Here is a 13,275-nt window from a genome sequence, read left to right as displayed (position 1 = left end):
CTACTCCCTGCCCATCCAGTGCCCCCCCCAAAAAAAAATACTAACTGGAAATAATAGAGCAAGCAAGTTGACTGGCTCCTCTAAAAATTAAATAGAATCCCTGAAGAAATGAATACCTACATTAGAAACAGACTCAAAGCCAGCCCCAGTTACGCTCTAAGCTGAGAGACAAGAAAACTATCAGGAAGTATCCTTGTGCTGACTCGCGGGGACAGGGCATAGGTTTATCAGCTGGATTTGTGGTCCTGGGTTGCTTCTTGGAAAAAGGAATGCTTACCATTGACTGAGGGTGGGGGATTTGGGCAGTTTGGGGGTTTTCTCGCTCCCACAAAAAGAGAATTGCTTTGGCAACTCAAAGGACCCCAAGCTGAGGTTTCCTGAACTTTTCTTCATGGGCCCCCTTATAGCCCCCAACATGGCCACAGGTGCCCCATCCAGACAAGAAAGGGAAGGGGACTGCAACTATCTCAGTCACCCCCCCACCCCTGCTTCCTTTTAGGGACATTCTCGTATACTCCACCCTACAACCCATGCTCACATGTCATTGGGCAGAACTGTGTCATATGACTGCCATAGCTGCAAGGGAGTCTAGGGAATGTTTTAATTTGACACACGTCCACTTCAACTCAGGTTCTTTCATCCCTGACACAGTGACCTTCCCTTGCAACTCTGTCCAGAAACTGACGAGCACAACCTTCTGCAAGCTATCAAAAAGTCTGCTTGAGGCAGGACGTGTTCCATGGCCTCAGACAGACCCTCATAAAACATATCTCAAAGTCTGGCCACTCAAGGGTCAAAAGTGACAACCCACACTCACTGAAAACACGAAATCACATCCCAGATGAGTGCAAGGTAGTAAGGGAGAGCGGCAGCAGGATGCAAGGGGCTCACAGGGAGGTCAGGCGCTTGCAGCACACCCCCAAGAGGACCTTCTTCATGCACACTTGGGGGTGGGGACATGACCCTGCCCTCACCTCAGGGCGGGGGACCTGAGGGAGGGTCTCTGCGCATGCGTGCTTGCTCCCCATCCCAATCGGGGCGGGGTGGGAGCTTCTACTCCAGTGTCAGTCCTGTCAGAGCCGCAGCGGGTCCGGTCCGAGCGCAGCCTCCCTTCCCAGGACACAGGTAAGCCGGGCCGCGGGGCCCCCATCCCAGCCGCCGCCCTGACCTAGGAGGTCTTTCCTCGTAGAGTTGGGGTGTGACTGAGTTGGAGCTGCATGATCCCCTTCCCCTACGTCCTCCCATTCTCAGGGGCCAGCCGCCGCCTCCCAGCCCCTCCTGCAGCCGGCTTTGCGCAGCCAGAGCTGGGTGTGAGTGTTGGGGCCAGTAGGAAGCAGGGCTGCAGGGCCAAGACTCGGGACTGGGGTGGTCCTTTCCTGCACCCTAGACCACCAGAAAGAACTGAGTGAGCCTGAGTGCAGGGTCATTTTTAGGGTGAAACTAGGACTCACCCCTCCCCGCCCAGAGCTTTGCACCTCACATGGCTGAGTTAAGGGAAGTGTGAGACCTGGTGAAGTCGTGCTGCCCGGCCCGGGAAGGAGCGGAGCTGGAAGGGCTCATGCTTGGGGGGGTCTACCCTGCCCCTCCACTCTCCACCATCTGCGCCCCCTAAACCTACCCCCCAGGCCAGTTAGTTGAATGCAAACTAGGGGGTCCGGGCCGCTTAAAGTGGGGTGGAGGTGGGGATTTCCAGGGACTGAAGGACCCGATGGGGATGCTCCAACGGCGCTTGCCGCGTGGGGTGGCTCTGCATTACTTGGTCGGGGTTGCCCCATAACAAGACCTCGCTGCTGTCCATCCCTTCTGGGTGGTGTGACCTCGGACCCGCTGCCTTCACCTCACTTCTCTGAATTCACTGACCCTCATTGCTCAAGGGGCCGTGGCGATGATAACGCTTCACTGGTTTCGGGAAGAGCGAGCGCGGGCTCCCCAGGCCCCATACCTGGCACGTAGCAAGTCCTCCCTATGGACTACAGCTTTTAAGATATCTTCACCAAGAGGGAAGAGCCCTTTCACCAGTCCCCTACCTCAGGTTTCCAGTGGCTCAAAATTTGGGAGTCATCCTTAACCTCATCCCCCCTTTGAATTTCTCAGCAAGTCCTGTCAGCTCTACCTTCAGAATACCCCAGAATCTGCCCTCTCAAAGTGCACCGCCATTGCTGGCCTGCTGCTGTGCCTCCCTCGCTGCTTCCACCCTCCTCCCTCCCCGTAGCCTTTCCTCACAGCTAGGTCTTCTCCCCTTTCTGTCCCCCAAATATTTGAGGACCCCCAGTTCTGTTCTCTAATTTCTTCTCTCATCATGGCCCCTTTCTGGGTGCGCATATCTAATAACTATTTTCAGCACTCTCTCCGGGCTGTGGACCCCACACCTGGATTCCCCATCTGGGACCTTGCCCGCCTCCCGGGACCTCCAGATTCCAAACTCAACAGAACCCCCATGGAGACCTTCAACCCCCCCATCTGTCCCCAAATAGCCTCTGCTCTAGGCTTTCCGGGGGACTTGTTGCATCCATTATGATGCACTTCCTGAGGCCACACACTAAACTAAAACCAGGATGTATACTGAATGAGTGAAGAGTGTTTTGCTATTAATAGCTAACCCTAATTGAGCACCTGCTGTGTGCCCATCCTCTCCAAACTGCATGGTAATTTACTTGCTTAGCTTGTTTGTTGTCTCTTTCTCACCTCCAAAATCTAATCCCCCACAAGGGCAGGGACTTTAGTCTATTTTGTTCACTGCCACATTCCCTCTTCCCCACCCCCCCACCCCGCCCCCAGCACAATGCCTGCAGCCGGCAAATTCCTGAGTCAATGCATGAAAATTAAATTACAATAAAAATGCCTAACATTGACCAAACGCCTTCTGCGTGCTTCTCACCTATTGTTGTAAAACACTTTACTAATTTGTCCTTGTTGTCTGACTTCCTGACGGGAAGGTCCCTTTCACCTGGTCCGGGGCTTGTTTTCTATTTCTCCCCCCACCTCTAAGTCTTTGCCACACACCAGAGTCTCAATAACCACACGTGAATAAGTAATAAAGACTAAATTCTAATGATAATGGTGAGCTGACTGCATAATTTGCTTATTTATTGGGTTTGTTGTCTCCACCTTTTAGAACACAAATTCCCTGGGGTGGGAATGTTGCTCTGCGCTTGCGGTGTAAGCTGTTCCTGGCAGCTGGGCTTCCCCTGGGATGCGACCCAAAAGCAAAATCAACCGGACCCCCGCCTCCATGAAGAATGGGGAGGTGCTGCTAATGGGCGGGGGGCTTCTTTTCCGGGTGGTGAGATACTCTACAATTCAAGTGATGGCTGCATCACTATAAACAGACGAAAATCCATTGAATTGTTCACTTTAACTATATCTTTCTGGCCTCAAAATTTCATCTCTGTGAAAGTGGTTTAAAAGTCCCCGCCTTCAGAGTTTTTGCCGTAGAGAGGAACGCGAGGATGATGGATGTAGCCTATGAGGTGATAGGCATACACGCTGTCAATGCTGGTATGACACCCAGCGTCCTTTTGCCAGCAGTGGTCCCTCACCTAATCTGCCCTCCACTTTCTTCTCTTTTTGCAGGGCCAGTTGAGCACATTTCTTCCCCGAGTTGCCCACGAGAAGCATGCCACTGCCAAAAATGCCCAGCGTGCTTGACCTGGGCCTGGGGACGTGGAACTCGAGCTCCCCGGAGGAAAACTCCAGGGCTCAGGACACCTCCAGCAAGCGGCTGCCAGAGTACAAGGCGGTGGTGGTGGGTGCCAGCGGCGTGGGCAAGAGTGCACTGACCATCCAGCTGAACCATCAGTGCTTTGTGGAGGACCACGACCCCACCATCCAGGATTCCTACTGGAAGGAGATGGCTCTGGATCACGAAGGCTACATTCTGAATGTGCTGGACACGGCAGGGCAGGCCACCCATAAGGCCCTGCGTGACCAGTGCTTGGCGATTGGGGATGGCGTGCTGGGTGTCTTCGCCCTGGATGACCCCTCATCTCTAGCCCAGCTGCAGCAGATGCGGGCCACCTGGGGGCCTCGCCACACCCAGCCTCTCGTCCTCGTGGGCAACAAGTGTGACCTGGTGACCTCCACTGGAGATGCTCATGCTGCTGCTGCAGCCCTGGCGAAGAGCTGGGGGGCCCCCTTCGTGGAGACCTCGGCCAAGACACGACAGGGTGTAGAGGAAGCCTTTTCCCTGCTCATCCAGGAGATCCGAAGGGTCCGGGAGGCCATGGCAAAGGAGGCGGCGAAAGGGCGCGGCGGCCATAAATCCCGACACAAGAACATGTGCCACTGTGGCTGCATCGTGGCCTGAAGGTCTCCGTCAGAGAAAAGCACCAAGCCAAGGGTGATGGCTCCTTTCCACAAGAGCCTCCCAGAGCAACTAGCTGTGTAGGACACTGGGTGTACTGGGGATAGATGGGCCCCTCGCTTGGGGCAGTTTTCAATGGGTGATGGGTTTTTTGATAGAAAAAACAGTGGGGCACTGTTCTGTCAAGTAGAGAGATTTTGTGCATAATTAAATACATGATGTTCTCAGGTTTCAAAGATGCCTCCAAGCCAAGTGTTATATGGGTGGGCATGAGGCTGGGTAGAATATGACTTGAATTGTGAGAATTCTTTCATTTGAAAAATATCGGGCAGCCCACCCCACTCAGAGTGGGAAGGCTGTGAAGGCAGACAAGACACTTAAAATCCCTGCCCTCGTAGATAGGACCTCAGGGTTTGGACAGCACTACAGCGGGTGAAGGGACCACTAGTGACGGGGAGGTCAAGGAAAGCCTTACTGTGTAGGGGGCATTCGAGCAAAAGTTTGTGAGGAACTAGGGGCAGTGGGAATAGCCAGTGCAAAAGCCATAGCCACAAACAGCACCACACCAGCTCCCTCTAACCTCAGGACCCCGGCTAAGAGTACAGGTGGAGTTGCCTCTAAACTCTTAAAACTAAATAAATGTTACTAGCCGACCCACAAGCCTAAACAAAATATATATCCTCTCCTATCTGACAAACACTTTACTAATGACCTAGAGGCCTGGCTCTAATTCCCAACCCCCTTCTCAGAGTCCCAGGCCAGGTGGTGATGGGTTGGGAGGGCTGAGTCCTGGTCTGAGGCCCCCTACCTTGCTCTCCCTGCACCCCCCAGGCTATGGGAAGAGTTCCTGCATGTGCACAGCTAGCCAGCGCTGCTCAGGCCAGAACTCTCCTCTGCCTCGCAAACAGCCTCCCCTTGGTGCTTAGGTCAGACCCCAGAAAATGCTGCTGCAGGCCCTGACCCAAATGAGGCCTGCAAGTGGGGCACAGGTCACTGTCCATGTGCATGCCTCCCCGGTGTGAAGAGGCTTGGACTGAGGTGGGGGGGTTCTGAAGTGCTGGATCGAGGCGGGGAGGGGGGGGCCCTCTGCCTCTTCTAAGAAGGCCATCACCGCCCGGCACCAGTCCCCCCAGAAATCGCCACTCACACAAGAACACAGAGCTGCTTCAGATCTCATTTATTGTGGGGCCAGCGGAGGGGCTGCCGGAGAGCGCGGCGGCCGGCGGGGCTAGGTGCGCTCTGGCCGAGTGCAGGGGTGGGGAGGGGTGCGGAGGCGGGGTGCGGGCCTGGGCCCGAGCCGGCTCTGGATGCAGGCGGTGCTCAGGGAGGCAAGAGGCGGCGCCCCGGCGCCTGGGGCACCGGGGTCTCCAGGCGTTTCACGCGCAGCAGGGCCCCCAGCACGCCCTCCGGGGGCACCTCGGGACCCAGATCCTGGTCAGTCGCGCGGCGGAGGCGGCGCGGGGCAGTCACGGAGTCCGAGTCCGCGCCTCCGGAGAGGATGCGCCCCAACAAGTACCTGCAGGGAAGCCGAGAGGAAACGCAGTGAGGACGCGTTCTCGTGTCGTCGCCTGGACTCCGGGACCCGGACGGCCCAGCAACCCCCTACTTGCTGGGAACTCCAGCCTCCTCCCCACCCAGGCGCCCCCAGCTCGCAGCGATTAGGAAACAACGTTCCCGCCCTAGTCTCCCCTCGCCTCCTTCCTCTCCCTTCCCCCCGAAACCCCTGAGGACCAGCCTCGGAGCCCATTTTGCGGGACCGGAATCCACTGCGCCCCCCTCAATCACTGGGTCTAGGACTGACCCAGTCAGTCTGGCTGCTATGGCCCCAGTACCTAAGTGATCGTGCCCACAGGTAGGCGCCTGCCCCTGCCCGCTCCTTGCCAAGGTACCTCAGCAGCTCGGGGTCCACATCGGGCATCTCGTCGCCCGCGTCCTCAGGATCGGGGCTCGTGGGGACGTCGTCGTACACCGGGGGCCGGGGTCTGAGCGCAGCTGCGGGGGCAGGGGCGGGGACCAGCTGGGCCGCGAGCGCGGCGGGGTCTAGGCGGGCGCGGAGCAGGGCGCGGGCGAGCTGAGCGGCCGGCGCGTCCGGGTCGTCCTCCAAACCCAGAGCCGCGTCGGTGGTGCGGGGCGCGCCCCACACTCGTAGCAGCTGCGCCAGGACGCGCGCCTGCTGGTCCTCAGCCTCCTGCGCCTCCGCCCGCGCTCGTTCCTGCCTTTCTGCCTCCAGCAGGTGCGCCAGCGCCCGCGCCAGCTCCTGCACTGCCCCGACAGCCTCTCCCCGGGGCACTGCCCGCCGGAAACGGCGGGGAGTGCCAGCCTCAGCCATGGGCGCCGAGGCTGCGCCCAGGGTGCGGGGTTCCTGCGGAAAGATGAGGTGGGGGGGGAAGATGTCGTCAATGTCCCTCAGGCCAGGAACCCCAAACCCCGGGATCCATCCCACGGACCGCAAACACCCCTAGATGCTACGAAAGGCACCACGGCCCCTCAAATATATTCAGACACCCGTAAGGCCACTGGAGACTCCAAATATCTCCAGCTACAATGAAGACCAACAAAGATCCATAGGAACCTATTTTTGCATTTTATAGGTTTCTGTTGTCTACTCGTTTCAACCAAAAGGTAGAAGTCGCTACCAAACCATGTTGTTTTTTAATCTCGATGTAGCAACAGATCGATACACTGAGAGCTCGCTCTCTTGCACACGTGCGCGCTCGCTCTCTTTCATAGCGTATTAACCAGCCTCCCATCCATGGCATTTCGAATTTTTTCCTATTCTCGTAACTCATTCTGAAGTGAATAACCTTGTTCATATATGATGTAGCACGTGTGCAAATCTATCTGCACAATAAATTACTCCAATGACTAATTTTCAAATGCAGCCATTTTGAAACAATTTCCATAAGCTTAAAGAAATGGAGGGGCCTCTCTGGTGGCGCAGGCGGTAGAGCGCAGCGCTGTGAAGCAGTCCACGGCTTCTGCAGCGCGGGTTCGATACCGGCCAGCGAGATACCCACACGGCGCAGCAGATCTCTCCAGACTCGCCCACTGCTCCCCTCAGCAGTGTATTTCAGTCAGTCTGCCTGTTCTGCTCCTCACTCTGTCTCTGATGAGCCCTCTCACCCTCCCGCACAGCTAACCTGTATCCAAGTTCTAGTATGAGTAAATAAATAAATCTTTTAAAAAAGAAAAGAAATAAAGAGGGTATTGAAAGTATGAGCAAGGAACAAAAGGCCATTAAAAACGACCATGAATCTTAGGAAAAGAAACATGCAGAACATCTAGAAATATATTTTAAGTGCAATTTAAAACCAAACCAGCGCCTCCCTGGTGGCACAAGGGGTTAAGACGTAACCTATGAGGCTATCCGCAGCCACCACAGCACGAGTTCGATCCCAAGCCAGGGAGGTGACTCACATTGCACAGCAGACCTCTCCTGTCTCACCCGCTGCTCCCCTCAGCAGTGTATTTCAGTCAATCTAATGTTCTGTTCCCCACTCTGTCTCTGGTGAATCCTCTCACACACACCCCACACCTCTGGCCTGTACTCCAGTTCTTGTATGCATAAATAAATAAATCTTTTTTAAAAAGGGAAACAAAAACAGTTACTAAACAATAGGGAAGGCAGTGACCCTCACTAGTAATGTGATAGATGCAAATTAAAATGCCAGTAAGACAGTATGCATAATACAGCCAAAAGATTGCCAAAAATCATTAAATCTGATAATATCCAATGTTGGCATGAATGTGGAAAAATGGAAACTCTCCTACATTGCTCAGGAATTCAACTGGCAAATAACTGTGAAGAACAATTTGGCAAAGTCTAAAAAGATGTGGATATCCTGTGATCTTCTCCTAGGATGTTATCATCTTGAGTAGCTTTGGCACAAACACCAAGTTCATGAAAAATCCCAGCAGCACTGTTCATAATAGCATAAAAGTGGAGGGAGAAAAAAAAAGAGAGAGAAAAGTCAAACACACAAACATGACATCGCTGAGAAAAGTTACACACAATCCAAATAGCCAAATGATAATGCATCTGTAAACCACAATATATGCATATACTCATGATGCACTTGTGGGATAAAATAGTATGCAACAAGGGCCTCCCCTGGTGGCGCAGGGGTTAAAGACAGCACTGTCAAGCAATTGCCGGACACTGCAGCACCAGTTTGATCCCCTGACGGCCAGAGAGCTACCCACATGGCACAGCAGACCTCTCCTGACTTGCTTGCTGCTCCCCTCAGCAGTGCATTTCAGTAGATCTGACGGTTCTGCTCCCTACTCTCTCTGGTGAATGCACTCTCACACACACACACACCCCCCGCACCTCTGGCCTGCACCCCAGTTCTTGTATGCATAAATAAAATAAATCCTTTAAAAAAAAACAGAATGCAACGATAAAAATGACTGAATTATAGCCACAAGCTTTCATGTGGCTGAATCACAAAATTAATGAAGAGGAAAAAAGCAGGTTGGACCATCCCACTGCAGATGGCCTGAAACTACCTGACACCCTAGGGGCTTCCTAGTGACCCCTAGTGAGCATATCCGTGGGGGAAACTAAACAATATATTGTTTAGAGACACATGTGTATGTGGTAAGCTACAAACAAAAGTAAAGGCTCAATAAACAGAAAATACAGGATGATGATGGGCTGCTGTGGGGAGCGGCACCCAGGGTCTTTTAAGTCTTGGTCGTGCTTTTTAAACTGGGTGGGGGATACACACGGGGTTATTTTGTCATTGTTGTTTACACTGAACACATGCTAAATAGACTGTCATGTAAAAAATATTTTAATAATTTTTAAAATCCCCACCCTCGAAGCAGACAGCCCCGAAAAGCTGCAGGAAGCCTTTGCTCCAAGTGCCCTAGGCGCTCATCACCCCTCAGCCCCTCCCATGACACACGCACCCACAACCAGGGCTCACACACACTCACAAGAACTGACAGGCCTTGAGAAGTCACATATGCAGCCCAATAATTCTGAGACATCTACACGCAGGGCACTGCGTGTTCACATACAGGGCTGATTACAGCTGCCAGGCTACCTAGATGCAAGGACGTGCATCGCCCGTAAAGACACAATGCAGCAGCGACTTCATGGCTCCCCTCCCCCACAATGACACAGCTCCACCAAAAAAAAAAAAAAAAAAAAAAAAAAACCCAAACCAAAAAAAAAAAACAAACAAAACAAAAAAACCCAGAGGGAAACAGCCTCAGGAACAAACAAAATTCCCGTCACTCAGTTCAACGGAACCAAAATGGGATGGGTGCGCACGCAGGGATGCAAAGACCACTCCCTCCCAAACACACACAAAATCAGGCACACAGCCATGGAAGACACTCCCATAGGTCGTGCCATCACCGTAAGGATTCAAACACACAAACACGACATCGCTGACAAAAGTTACACACAGAAGCGCCCAGCGTCGCACTCCCACTGCACACCCGGACCCACAACGGCATCGTCGTTGTAACGGCGCTTGGAAGCGCTCGCATCAGAGGACACACACAAGGACACCACACCCTCACGCCGCGGTCATCACATCATGCTTACACATATCGAGGTGCGCACCCCCTTCCAAACCGCGCGCTAGTCCTGCAGACAGCCAGGACTAGCTGCCACCCAAGCCCTGGACCCCGCCGCCCGAACACCCAGAGACCGAGTCTGGTCCCGGGTACGCTGGCACTGCCTGGGCGCCGACGGGCAGCGGGACCCCGGCTCACCCCGGGTCATCTCTGCACGTCCCGGAGCTGGGACTGGCGAGGGTGAGGGGCCAGCAGCTGGGCACCGACCCTCGCCCACGGCATCCTCTCCACCCCCCGCGCTAGACTGGTGTCGCACCTTTACCGGCCGTGCGCAGAGCGCGGGAGGCCCCCGAAGAAAGCCCAATAGCAGCACCACCAAAAGGCCGACGCCCCCGGCCCGCGGCCCGCGGAGCAGCGGCGACCCCGCCATGCTGCCCCAGCGAGCCGGGCTCCGGTCGGGCGGACTGGCTGGCAAATGCGCAGCACCCGGGCTAGCGGGCCAGGTTGCGGGGCTCTGCGGCTGCGCACGCCTGGGAACCCTGCCCACCCCCTCCCGCCACTCTACGCAGGCGCAGCCTTGGGGCTCTGGAAGCCCCTCCATCCCGCCCGTCGCCATGGAGATGCCCAAGGGGTGAGGTGGCGAGCCGCAGCCTGCAAAGGCGGTTGCCATGGCAATCAAAGGGGAGTTGCTGGGGCAACAGACCTTGCTGTCGCCTTGGCAGACAAGGAGAAACGGTTGCAGTGGAGTGGAATGGTCCCTACCTCTCACTCCTTGGGGAGGAGGTATATTTCTTTGCTGGTTGGTACACAAGATAGCTAGCCTGTGATATGACCACGGACAGATCTGGTCACCATTCTAAGGCTCAGTCCCTCCCCTGCCTGCAGAGGTTGCTGGTAACAGCCGGTTCAGAGAGGCTTCCAAGGTTTAAAAAGACAGTCAGTAGGGGGGCCTCCCTGGTGGCGCAAGGAGTTAAGACACAACCTATGAAGCTATGCCCAGCCACTGCAGCGTTCAATCCCCAGCCAGGGAGAAACCCACATGGCGCAGCAGACCTCTCCTGACTTGCCCCCTGCTCCCCTCAGCAGTGTATTTCAGTCAGTCTGCCTGTTCTGCTCCCCACTCTGTCTCTGGTGCATCCTCTCACCCCCCGCACCTCTGGTCTGTACCCCAGTTCTTGTATGCATAAATAAATAAATCTTTTTAAAAAAGACTTTCAATAGGAGCTCACTAAATGCTCCTTTCCATCCTCTCCTTACCTCTTTACCTGTATCTTCAGGGAATAGAGAGTTATCATTGAATAAGTACAGAGTTTCAGTGTTGTGAGATAAATAAATGTTCTGTGGGTGGATGGAGGTGACGGTAAGACCTCATGAATGTATTTAATACCACCGGACTGTATGCTTAAGATGGATAAGATATATCTTACCATCATTTAAAAAACATCAGTGAGGCTTCTCTGGTGGCCCAAGGGGTTAAGACGCAGCACTATGAAGCTATCAGCAGCCTCTGCAGCACGAGTTTGATCCCCGGCTGGCCAGGGAGCAACCCACGTGGCGCAGCAGACCTCTCCTGACTCGCCTGCTGCTCCCCTCAGCAGTGTATTTCAGTCAGTCTGCCTGTTCTGCTCCCCACTCTCTCTGGTGAATCCTCTCACTCCCCCACACCTCTGGCTTACACCCCAATTCTTGTATGCATAAATTAATAAATCTTAAAAAAAAAGAAAAGAAAAGACCTTTTGTTTAGGTGAACGAGTGGGCAGGTGACCAGCCTCAGATTTTCTGGAACTGCTTCTTGGTGCTGGTGGCTTTGATCACCTTGAGCTGAAGCACAGGGTTTTGCTCAGGGGTCAGTTCTCACTCATTGTGACATGTCCCCATCTAGACACCCCTGAAAGCAAGGCGACAGATGCAGCGACATGTTCTTGCGGTACTTCTTGAAGGGGTTGTACTTGGGTTCTCTCCATGTTCATCTTGTTCATTGTACAGGACAGGACCTGCACTTGGAGGGAGACATTACAGGAAAGGGGGCAATTCTTATTGACATAGGTGCCTCGGTGGACTCCTGGGGCATCTTGAAGCCCAGGTGTATGTTGTTGTAGTATCTAGGGAGCTTCTCGCCAGTTTCTCTGAGCAGGACCCTCTTATTTCAAAAGTTGGCTGCTTCTGTTAGGCACATTCAGTCTGAATGTCCACCAACTTCCTGACCACCGCCCCCCAAGAAAAAATGCCAAAATTCTTTGAATCAGCTGTTTGGTAAAAGTAAAATACTAACAAATAAAAGGTGATAACAATACATAAACAAACAAAAAGAAGCTTTTCCTAGAAATTACATCAGTTTAGATGGCTTGGTTAATTTCCTTGGCCAGATCTGTCCACTTCAAAAGGTAAAAGATGCCAATATGAATACTGACAAGATGATATAATTTTTTAAAAAGATTTATCCATTTATTCATACAAGAGCTAGGGCACAGGCCAGAGATGTGGGGGGTGAGAGGATTCACCAGAGACAGAGTGGGGAACAGAACAGGCAGGCTGACAGAAATGCACTGCTGAGGGGAGCAGCGGACCAGTCAGGAGAGGTCTGCTGCGCCATGTGGGTCACCTCCCTGGCTGGGGATCGAACTTGTGATGCAGTGGCTGCGGACTGCACCATAGGTTGCGTCTCAACCCCCTACGCCACCATGGAGGCCCCAGAATGATATAATTTTGATTCACCTCACAACTTGAATGATTTATCTGATTCGTCAGCATCTGTTTTTTTCCCCCTTTTCACTCCACTATTAATTTTATTTGTTTATTTATGCATACAAGAGCTGGGGTGCAGGCCAGAGGCACCAGGGGTTGGTGAGAGGATTCACCAGAGACAGAGTGGGGAACAGAACAGGCAGACAGACTGAAATACACTGCTGAGGGGAGCAGCGGGTGAGACAGGAGAAGTCTGCTGTGCCATGTGGGTAGCTCCCTGGCCGGCCAGGGATCAACTAGTGCTGCAGTGGCTGCAGATAGTTTCATAGTGTTGCAACTTAACCCCTTGCACCACCAGACAGGTCCCTCCACTATTAATTTTGACTGTTACAGCTCATTACAACCCTCAGCTGTCAGGAACAGGAAATAGTGTTGGAGCAGTTTGCTTTCTTCAGAGATATTCCAGCCTGTTTTCCTGCTACTCCACTGAAGAAATCTGTCCCTCCTGAGGGATACAAATTGCTTTCTTCCTGTGGCAACAAATGACACATGTACTCCCGATACAGTCTGTGCCCCGCTGGGATACTTATCCGCTACTTATGTTGACATGGGGCTAACACCTGCTGAGTGCGCATAAACTTGCCCTCTTTATTCAGGGTAATTGTTCTGGACAATCAGATTTTTAAAAAATATTTATTTATTTATGCATACAAGAGGTGGGGTACAGGCCAGAGATGCGGGGGGTGAGAGGATCC

General features: G+C 53.5%; 2 protein-coding genes and 1 pseudogene across 2 annotated transcripts; 1 reads left to right on the top strand and 2 right to left on the bottom strand.

The window, feature by feature from the left end:
- The first annotated feature begins 1,080 nt into the window (after positions 1-1,080).
- On the top strand, positions 1,081-4,512 carry ERAS (ES cell expressed Ras). Its single transcript, XM_037513071.1, has 2 exons — positions 1,081-1,125; positions 3,574-4,512. The coding sequence occupies exon 2, from the start codon at positions 3,617-3,619 to the stop codon at positions 4,304-4,306; it is 690 nt and encodes a 229-aa protein (XP_037368968.1). The 5' UTR covers positions 1,081-1,125; positions 3,574-3,616; the 3' UTR covers positions 4,307-4,512.
- Positions 4,513-5,474: 962 nt separating this feature from the next.
- On the bottom strand, positions 5,475-10,283 carry PCSK1N (proprotein convertase subtilisin/kexin type 1 inhibitor). The gene is made up of 3 exons (XM_037513070.2): positions 10,152-10,283; positions 6,193-6,665; positions 5,475-5,819 (listed from the first exon to the last, which is right to left on the bottom strand). The coding sequence occupies exons 1-3, from the start codon at positions 10,263-10,265 to the stop codon at positions 5,624-5,626; spliced, it is 783 nt and encodes a 260-aa protein (XP_037368967.1). The 5' UTR covers positions 10,266-10,283; the 3' UTR covers positions 5,475-5,623.
- A 1,322-nt stretch (positions 10,284-11,605) lies between these two features.
- Positions 11,606-12,518, bottom strand: LOC119245674 (40S ribosomal protein S11-like; annotated as a pseudogene).
- Between the last annotated feature and the right edge of the window lie 757 nt (positions 12,519-13,275).

Source organism: Talpa occidentalis, unplaced genomic scaffold, assembly GCF_014898055.3.
Source record: "Talpa occidentalis isolate TD23 unplaced genomic scaffold, MPIMG_talOcc4v2.1 talOcc4.15, whole genome shotgun sequence".
Classification (NCBI taxonomy): Eukaryota; Metazoa; Chordata; class Mammalia; order Eulipotyphla; family Talpidae; genus Talpa; species Talpa occidentalis.
The sequence above is the reverse complement of the archived record's forward strand: the minus strand, read 5'-3'. Positions and strand labels throughout refer to the sequence as shown.